General features: G+C 57.2%; 1 protein-coding gene across 2 annotated transcripts; it reads right to left on the bottom strand.

Annotated features, from left to right (window-relative positions):
- Nucleotides 1-1,393: 1,393 nt before the first annotated feature.
- On the bottom strand, nucleotides 1,394-8,161 carry LOC116475844 (ficolin-2). Of its 2 annotated transcripts, XM_032165605.2 has the most exons (8): nucleotides 8,050-8,161; nucleotides 6,364-6,477; nucleotides 5,629-5,682; nucleotides 4,193-4,225; nucleotides 3,602-3,729; nucleotides 3,020-3,149; nucleotides 2,351-2,485; nucleotides 1,394-1,748 (listed from the first exon to the last, which is right to left on the bottom strand). In XM_032165605.2, the coding sequence occupies exons 1-8, from the start codon at nucleotides 8,147-8,149 to the stop codon at nucleotides 1,501-1,503; spliced, it is 942 nt and encodes a 313-aa protein (XP_032021496.1). In that variant the 5' UTR covers nucleotides 8,150-8,161; the 3' UTR covers nucleotides 1,394-1,500. The 2 variants fall into 2 exon arrangements, with proteins under 2 accessions (XP_032021496.1, XP_032021497.1); XM_032165606.2 differs by lacking the exon at nucleotides 6,364-6,477.
- Nucleotides 8,162-8,665: the final 504 nt, after the last annotated feature.

The following is an 8,665-nucleotide window of genomic DNA, read 5'->3' as shown; positions in this document are numbered from 1 at the left end:
AGATGTCTGGGTGTAATTTCCTAGGGCAGCACCCCGTCATTTAGTTATAAACCCTCAGGTTTGACAGCTTGCTAGTTTCTGTCCTGAGGACGGGTCAGCACCCTGGGTGGGTGGCGCGGCCCCCTCCCACGGGCCCAGGAAGGAAGGAAGGGCCACGCCCAGGGCCGTCCCTGCCTCCCCCTGTCCTGGCTCATCCCAGGCCTCGGACCCAGAGTGAGGAGAGAAGGTGGAGATGGCTCACGGAGGGTGAGGCCGGAGCTGTGTCCTGATCTTCATGGTGAGCCCCTCCAGGAACTCAGAGGAAACAGTGCACTCTCCCCCGAGAAGTCCCAGATGCGCAGCCCTCTCTATGATGTGTGTGGGGCTTAGACCAGCTAAGACCCAGGAGGGACCCTTGTAGGGGAAGGAGGGGGCCCGCACTAAAAAGCTCAGGGAGGGATCATGGCCTCCTCGGACCCTTCTGGATCCTCTCTGAGTAGAGGGTATAGGACAAGGGCAGGGCTGTTATGAGAGGGATCGGGGACTCAAACAGCCGTACAAGGGTCAGCACTGGCTGATGCTGGGGTGCAGAGCCTCTAAAAGCCTCGTCAGGCTGAGCTGGCTGGGGACCGGGGACAGGGGACGGGTCCTCAGTAGGACCAGGAGGTGGTGAGAGGAGAAAGCCAGGTGCCATCCTCAGCAGATACAAGCTTCTGCATTAATACACTCTGCTCTCTTGCAGGCAGCTTGCCTGAGAGAAGCAGGTGGAAGGGGCTTTGGCTTTCTGATTCAATCTGCACTGGGCTCGGCTGCAGGGCAGCTTTGGGATGGACACTCGTGGCCAAAAGGAGGGTTCTTCCCTCCTCAGGAGTGCTTGGGTCCCTCACACCTGCCTCATGTAACTGCTCTCCCCGTTTTGATGAGGGAGTCACAGGCACACAGCCACGCTTGCTTTGGCTTGTGAGGAAGTAGCGAGCGGATCCCACGAAACCCAGCACAGCAGGCGGCAGGAAGCCTGGGTGACGGGGGTGAGTGGGCAGAGCTGCGGCTAGGAGGCTGGGGGCCTTGGACAGGCAACAGCGTCTCTGAGTGCAGGAGAAACTTCCTCTGCAATGTGCCTTCTCACTTCCCTGCCATCCAGCTCAAAGAGAAGCCCAGACGGTCCAGCCCCAGGAAGGCGTTTAGCCTGCCCAGGGCTGCACTCTGAGCAGGGCTGCACTCTGAGCCCATCACAGCATGAAAGTCTTGTATTTGTTCTTAAGGAAGGTTCCTGCTGGCATGGTCAGAAACACATTCTTACTCATTGTCAAGGAAAGACAGAGGTTTGGGGTGAGTTAATGTCACAAATCTGGAAGGGTTGATTGTGGAAACAGAGCTGGATTTGAACCTCTTCCGCACAGCAAGACAAACCCAATTTAGAATCACGACATGTGTTTCTTTTACAAGCCATAGGGCCAAGCTCCCAACCCTACCCCCCACCAACTATGTATGGAGGCATCCTGACCCTGAGGCCGGCCTGGGCTAGGCAGGTCGCAGCTTCATCTCTGACACCTTGTAGCTGTAATTGTATCCTTTCCCCGACTTCCAGTTGATGCCATTTGCAAAGCTGCCATGAGTCCCCCTGAGGTAGCGACCATTCAGGTTTGACACATGGCAGTTTTTGTACCACCAAGCTCCCTGATACACCACAGCACAATTTCCGGTGTTAAGGTCATTGTCCTGGTCTTTGGTGGAGAAGGACTGGTTGTTGTGGGACATCAGGGAATCACCTGTGCAGGAGGAAATGTGAGTATCGTTACAGGCAGTAACATCATTACAGACAGTATAAGTCTTTATACCTGAGGCTTGGCCTGGTGTGTCCTCCATGTATGGTTATGCAGGTTGTGCACTGCACAATCCAAGAAGTGCAATCCATGACTCCAGTGAATACTGCCCTGCTGTTGGCAGTGGTCTTGGCAAATTGTCTTTAGGTCTAGCCCTGCCACCTAATGTGTACTATGTTTATTTCACAGAAGAACAGGAGGCAGGGGTCAGCATCATCATTCTCTACTCTGGATTCTACCATGGCAGACCCCTTCCAACCACGCCCCGCAGAGATATCAGCTGCTGTCACTGTGCATAGGTCCCTGCTCTGCAGAGACTTCCTTCCCACTGGATGTCCTTGCTGGGGTTTCTGCGGTCATACACTGATGTGTCCCGTGACCCCCGTGCTACACAGAGCACAGATATTAGTGTCTGCATGTAGAGATGGACAAATTGGCTCAGAGAGGTGAGGCCTCTTCCACAAGGCCACCAGGACACTGAGCACGCTCTCTCCACTTCCCAAACCCCCCTCAGAAGCCCAGGCCACACAGCCCAAGCAGACACTCACCCGCACTGCCCTCCACAAAGGCCCCCAGGACCAGATTGTACTTCTCCGCCTCGTCGGCCACCTTGAATGATCTGTACTTAGCAAACTGGTGGTTGTCCTCAAAGTCTACCAGGTCTACACGGAGCTCGCTGGTTCCTGTTAGAGAAAGGTTTCAGGGTCCCAGTAGAAGGGCCCTCTACCTTTAGACATGGGAGCTGGGGATCTGGGGCAGGGCCTGGAAGGAGGTCTGGACTCCATGGAGGCAGAGGACGGACAGCACCGCAGTATCCCCGGGGCCTGTGTAGCTCTGACCAGGCACGGTGTGCTGAGCAACAGGGCAAGACTCTTGATTCCCAAATCCTAGCGGATTAGAGGCAGAGTTGGGGTTGGGCCCAAAATCCACTATAGGGCCACTGTGTCCCTCCTTCCGACTCTCAGGACCTGAGATACCAGTGGGGCCAAGACCTGAAGAGGCCTTTAGCCCAGAGCTCTAACCCTCTCCCGTCCCGACGCTGTCAGAGCCTGTGGCAGGGGACGCAGCCCTCGGAGGTCCCAGTGCCACCTGAGTGTGCTCAGGGCCCAATCCCCTGTGGGCCAAGAGGCTTTTGTGTTCCATGCAGCCCAGGCCTAAGGGGCAGGGGCACCCCCATTCAGGGCCCCCCGACCCCCAAGCCCTGGCAGCGGCCCTACCCTGGGTGGTCAGGGCATGGATGTTGTCGTTTCCCAGCCAGAACTCCCCCAGCTGACTGCCGAAGCCCTGCTTGTACGCGGCCCAGTCCCGGTAGAAGTCCACGGAGCCGTCTACCCTCCGCTGGAAAACCTGTGGAGGAGCCAGGGGACAGGAGCCAGGGGACAGGAGCCGGGGGACAGGAGCCGGGGGATAGGAGCCGGGGGGCCAGGCCGACGTCCCACAGCACGGGGGACCCGCCCTCCAGAGGAGCAGTGTTTGTAGTTGGCATAGCATCACGGGCTGGGGTCACCAGCACGCCCACCTGGTCTCCTCGCAGACCCCAAGGGATGAAGGAGGAAATGGGGGCTCAGAGAGGGGAGGCAACAAGCCCCAAGCCACACAGCAGGAGAGCACCCGGCCCCTCCCAGTCTACCCCATGGCTTGGACTTTTGCCCACGGGTCACCTCCCCCATCATCTCTGACTGTCCCCGACCAGGGGAATAGAGAATTCCAGAGTGTGTTCTCCCACCAGGTGTGCAGCCTGGCCTCCGGGACTCCCAGGCTGACCTCCTCTGCCCAGGGCCCCTCAGCCCCACACTCACAGTCCAGCCCCCTCCGTCCGTATCCATGTCACAGAACACAGTCAGGCGCTGGCAGTCGGGCAGGTAGATGGTGTGCCAGCCGCTCAGGAAATGCCCCCGGTCTAGCAGGTCCTTGCAGGTGCGTGGGCCTGGGAAGGGAACCCGGGGAGTGGCTGCAGGACAGGAACCCTGGGCAGGGCAGGGGCAGTGGGAGGGAGGCCTGGGAGGAGCAGGGCCATAGGTGCCTGTATGAACAGAGCAGGACTCTGAGGCTTGGACAGGGACACAGCTCCCAGGGCCACGCAGCCGTGATGGCCACACCCAGTCAGCCTGACCCTCCCACCTCCCAGTGTCACCCCCACCTTCAGCTCCTGGGCACCCGGCCTTCTGGGGTAGATTAGAAGATAGAAGAAAATTGCCATGGAGTGTATGTAAGCTGTCTGGACAATATTTGTCACTTCCTTGAATAATTAGGGGACAAGGAAACGGGCAAGCAACCATTTTCTTCTGTTCATATTTGTCACTTCATTCTGGCAATGGCGTCGTATGACCCTGGACTTCTAGCCAAGGGCAGCCACAAGCCGTGGGAGGAGTGTGGGGATGGTCAGTCACCTGTTAGGCACGGCTGGGGCTCCCCAGGTGCTCCTGTTCATGGGTGAGAGAGGACACACGTGTCACAGTTTGGAAATCAGAGCCCTTCAGCCCCCTTTGGTCCGCGGACACCGCATAGAAAGTGGAGACCATTTTCTGGGACTCCCCAGAAGGTGATGGTATGGGTCCACTCAAGGAGTCCCTGACTCTGGTTCTGTCGACTGAATTTTTCTTTCCCTCGAAGGATGCCTGCACTGGCCCCTCCACCACATGCACCCCTGTCAGAGGTTCCTGGGGAAGCAGAGGTCACCATCCCAGAGACGGCTGAGGCCTCCACATGCCAACTAGAGGAAGCCTGGATCTTCAGGGTTCTCCTGAGGCCCCAAGGCCTGCAAACAGCCCATCTTGGTGGACACAGTAATATGATGTGGGGAGTGTTGTTTGGGGTCTGGGCACCAAACCTGCATATTTTATGTATAGACACAACCCATGTCTGAGCCTGGGGTTTGGTGAGTGTAGGGTGGTCTTATTCTCAGTAGGTCTGTGGGTAAAGGTGAGTGACTAAAGGGAGCTTCAATTTCCTACTGCATATTTCTCTGATTCTTCAAAATATTCCTCAAGAAAATATATCAGAAAATTCTTTGTTTTAAAGCAGAGAATTTCCACTAATTCTGTGTTTGGAACTTGTTGACACGGTTCTCCAAGCCATCCGGGGCTGATCCTGGTTTTCGAGCAGAGTCAGGAGGAGGGGACAAGACAGGGCCTCATGCTCAGGGGACAGAGGCCAGGACTGAGTGGGGCTTAGAGAGGTGAGCAGACACTCCCACCCCACCCTCTCAAGACCACTTCCACATTAGAGGGACAGGATTTGGCCTCAGGCCCACCCACAGGGCAGACGCTCCTGCACTGAAAACCTTCCCCTACCCAAGAACCTCTTCCCCCATACAGACAGCCCCCCCACTAAGAACCCCTCCCCACACTAAAAGTCCGTCCCCCAATAATCAGAACCTCTCCCCTATCCCAGAATCTCTCCCCCATATTGACAGCTCCTCCCTCCCTGCTGATAACACCTCCCCACAGCCTGCCCACCGGGAACCCCTCCCCCAACACACACCCCAAGAACCTCTCCCTACACCACCAAGAACCCCTCCTCCGACATTGAGAACCTGCTTCCACACTGATGACCCCACTCCCCCAAACTGAGACCCCCCACACACATTGAGAACCAGCTCCCACACTGATAACCCCACTCGCCCAAGCTGAGAACCCACACACACATTGAGACCTCTTCCCCGACACTGAGACCCCTGCCCTGGACTGAGCCTCGGGAGCCCTGCCTGGGCAGGCGTTGGCTCTGGCGAGGACAGCATGGCAGCCCCAGAAGACCTGCCCACATTCCTCTGCAGCCGGGTCTGGAAGGGCCTCAAAGTCCCTCCTCACTCTTGTCCCCTCCTTACCGTTGGACCCAGGTGGTCCTGCCTTCCCAGGAGGTCCAGGGGGGCCGCGTTCTCCTGCAATTTCCAAAGACACTACCTTGAGCAAAACTCCCCGGCCCAGGATCAAAGGGCCCACCCTGAAGCTGGCGGCTGTCATTTCCAATCATGACCATGACCCTGCTCGTGCTACGATGTGACTGTGGCCCCGCCCGGGCTTGCCCATCCTGCACCAGAAGGTTCTAGACCCAGGACCCAGGCCTCACGGGGCTCTCCTATTCACTCAGGGGCCGGGAGCTGGAAATCCAGAGACCATGGGTGGAATCCCGGCTCTTTTCCTCCCAAGTGTGAGAACAGAGGGAAATCCCTGGACTCTTTGAGCCTCAGTTTCCTCATCTGAGACAGGTGGACAAGAGTGTCGTGGCCTCCGTGTTAAGGTGGGAAGGTGGAGGGACGTAGAGCTTAGAAGTCGTGCCAGTGGCCGAGCAAAGCTGGTATTGGATCAAGGACTAGGAGACAGAGCTACAGAAGCATGTCCAAATGTGAGCTCATGAAATAGTTAAGAAAGACGCTCCCTCCATGTCAGAACGCTGTTGGGCCCTGGGAGTCAGCTCTGTCCCTGGCTGTAGCAGGGGCCCGACCCAGGCTCTCGATCTAGGAACCACGGTGGGGGTGTTGCCCAACTCAGCATCTAGTTTAAAAAGAGCAAGAGCCAGTGCCCCCCGCCATGCCTGGCCTCCCCACCCGGCCTGCACATACCTCTCTTTCCATTGGTGCCTGCCTCTCCCTTGGGCCCAGGGGCCCCGGGCAGCCCCGGGCAGCCTCGGAGAATGGTGAGCTTGTCGGAGCCCTCCAGGCCCACCATCTTCACCTCTGCAGAGAAACACGGGTGGCCACTCAGTGTCACCTGGGCCTGAAGACTCCACTGAGCCACAGATACACCACTCAATTGAAAGGCACCTGCCACCTTGGTGACATCAGGACTGGGCAGATGGCTATAGCCACAGCCACCTCCCTCAGCTGGAGGGTCACCTGGAAGGGAGGTTTTCCTGCCCTGGTGGGCACTGGTCAGGCAGAAAGGTGATTTGGGGCAGAAGCCTGGCCTTGGAGGCTACCCTGCCCGAAGGCAAACCCTACTTCCTCAGTACTATGCGTCCTGAAACAAGTCCCTTAACCCCTCTGAGCCTCTGTTCCCTTACCTACCGAAGGGTGCAGGTTCATTTCAGCTCCTATCATTTAGGATAGCATCCTAATCTCGTCTGTTCTCATCTATCGTATCATTGTAATCAATATCGGGTGAGAAGGACACAGGGAGAGAGGCTGCCATTGCGATTCCCACACCTGATCTTGGAGCAGATCTGAGAGGGGATGGGCTCCTGCGGGTCCACCTCGTTCCTCCACAGAGGGAGGCGTCCTTCCAGGACACAGAACAAGTTGGTGCGAAACTAGAGCTGGAATACAGCTTTGTTGTTTTTAATTAGATAACTCAAATTCAAGTGAGTGTGTTACGAAGATAACACGTGCTATTATTTGATCATTTAGAAACTCTAGAAGTGTTTAAGGAAGAAAATGATGCCACCCTAACCCCACCACTCCACAACAAGCCACTAGGAGTTCCCAAGCAAATCCCTGCTGCTCCTGGCCTATGTCCCACTCCACGCCACGGGTTGCTCCTTGAATGCGCTGCTGGCCGCAGCACACCCCAGGGCTCTGTGTCTCACTGCATTCCAGAAATTCCAGCACGAATCTCTGCAAGCATCGGGAGCATCGCAAATTCCTGACCCTCCAGCCCAGCCCCAGGTGGAGCAGTCAGGACCTGACTTCAGAACCTGCATTTTCAACCTGCCCTCCCATGCACTGGAGCCCATGGTTTGGCACCTGAGTGTCCTCTTGGGAGCCCCGAAGGAGGTCCAGAACTCACGGGGACAATGCCACCCTTATTGTGCCACATCAGGGACACCATGGGAACGGACATCTCCAGAGCCCAGCAGGTCCTGCAGTGCTGGGTGCTCATCCCCACCTGACACCCTGTCTCTCCAGGTCCTCATCCCCGCCTGACACGCTGTCTCTCCATGATGGCGATCATGGCAGAATATCTGACTGGTGTCTACCCAGTGGCTGGCGCCACAAGCCTCACCTCCCCACACAACACCATGACTACGCTTTTTACGCTTAGAGGGGGACATGTGGCCCAGGGAGGCTGGAAACCTGCCTCGGTTTCCATTATGGGAGGGCAAGCAGAGGAAGCTCCGTCTCTGAGACGCCGCATCCGTTCAGGGCCTCTGTGTTTGTTCCCATAAGATGAGGCGTGCAGAGCTTCTGTCTTGCTAGACGATGCTCCACAGGACCTGGTGCAAGGCCTGGAAGCCAGGAAGCCACCAGTCATGAACCTGCCAGCTTTCAGGGACGAGAAGTTTCCAAGAGGAGGCCCTGGAGCGCCCTTACCTGGACAGGTGTCTGCCGCCTGGACAGCCCAGGCCATGCCCAGGAAAGTGAGCAGCAGGGTGGCAGGGCCCAGGACCCCCACAGCTCTGTCCAGCTCCATCTCTTCTGGTCTTTGCTTCAAAAGGTCCCTGCCCTCTTATAGGGCTACAGAAGCCAGCCTCCCTCAGACTCTAATTTCTCATCTTCCGAGTGACAGCCGCTTCCTCTCCACAGGCTTGGTGACGCCAGCAGGAGGTGAGAGATCATCTCCAGGGCTTCTCCCTACCCCCCGCCCCTTGGGGATCTCATGGCGACTGTCATCCCTGCGGGGGGACGGTCTCCTTCCAGGGAACAGGCTGACTGGCTTGTGGCCTTGGGCAAAAAGCCCAGGCCCATCCTCCCACCTTTGTTCAGCGGTGAGCAGATGACGCCATGAGCTGAGGACGGGGAACAAGGAAGGGTTTGCTAAAGATGTTCTGCTTCAAAGAGGTCTCGCTCCCTTATCCAAATACCTAAAGTCCTCATGGCCAGAGCTGGTCATGGGCCACTGGTGTGGGCCTTACACAGTAACCCTCACCACATCATGAGCAGACTTGGGACACTCCTCGAGAGGCTTGGAAACTGCCACTATGAGGTC

Source organism: Hylobates moloch, unplaced genomic scaffold (genome assembly GCF_009828535.3).
Source record: "Hylobates moloch isolate HMO894 unplaced genomic scaffold, HMol_V3 SCAFFOLD_10, whole genome shotgun sequence".
In the NCBI taxonomy this organism is placed as follows: Eukaryota; Metazoa; Chordata; class Mammalia; order Primates; family Hylobatidae; genus Hylobates; species Hylobates moloch.
The sequence above is the reverse complement of the archived record's forward strand: the minus strand, read 5'-3'. Positions and strand labels throughout refer to the sequence as shown.

Excerpts from the sequence above, each read along its gene's own strand:
- LOC116475844 (XM_032165605.2), bottom strand. The coding sequence starts at position 8,149 with ATGGAGCTGGACAGAGCTGTGGGGGTCCTGGGCCCTGCCACCCTGCTG. Across the intron at positions 6,478-8,049 it reads GGCGGCAGACACCTGTCCAG|AGGTGAAGATGGTGGGCCTG; the intron begins GTAAGGGCGCTC and ends GTTTCTCTGCAG. Across the intron at positions 4,226-5,628 it reads AGGACCACCTGGGTCCAACG|GAGCACCTGGGGAGCCCCAG; the intron begins GTAAGGAGGGGA and ends ACCCATGAACAG.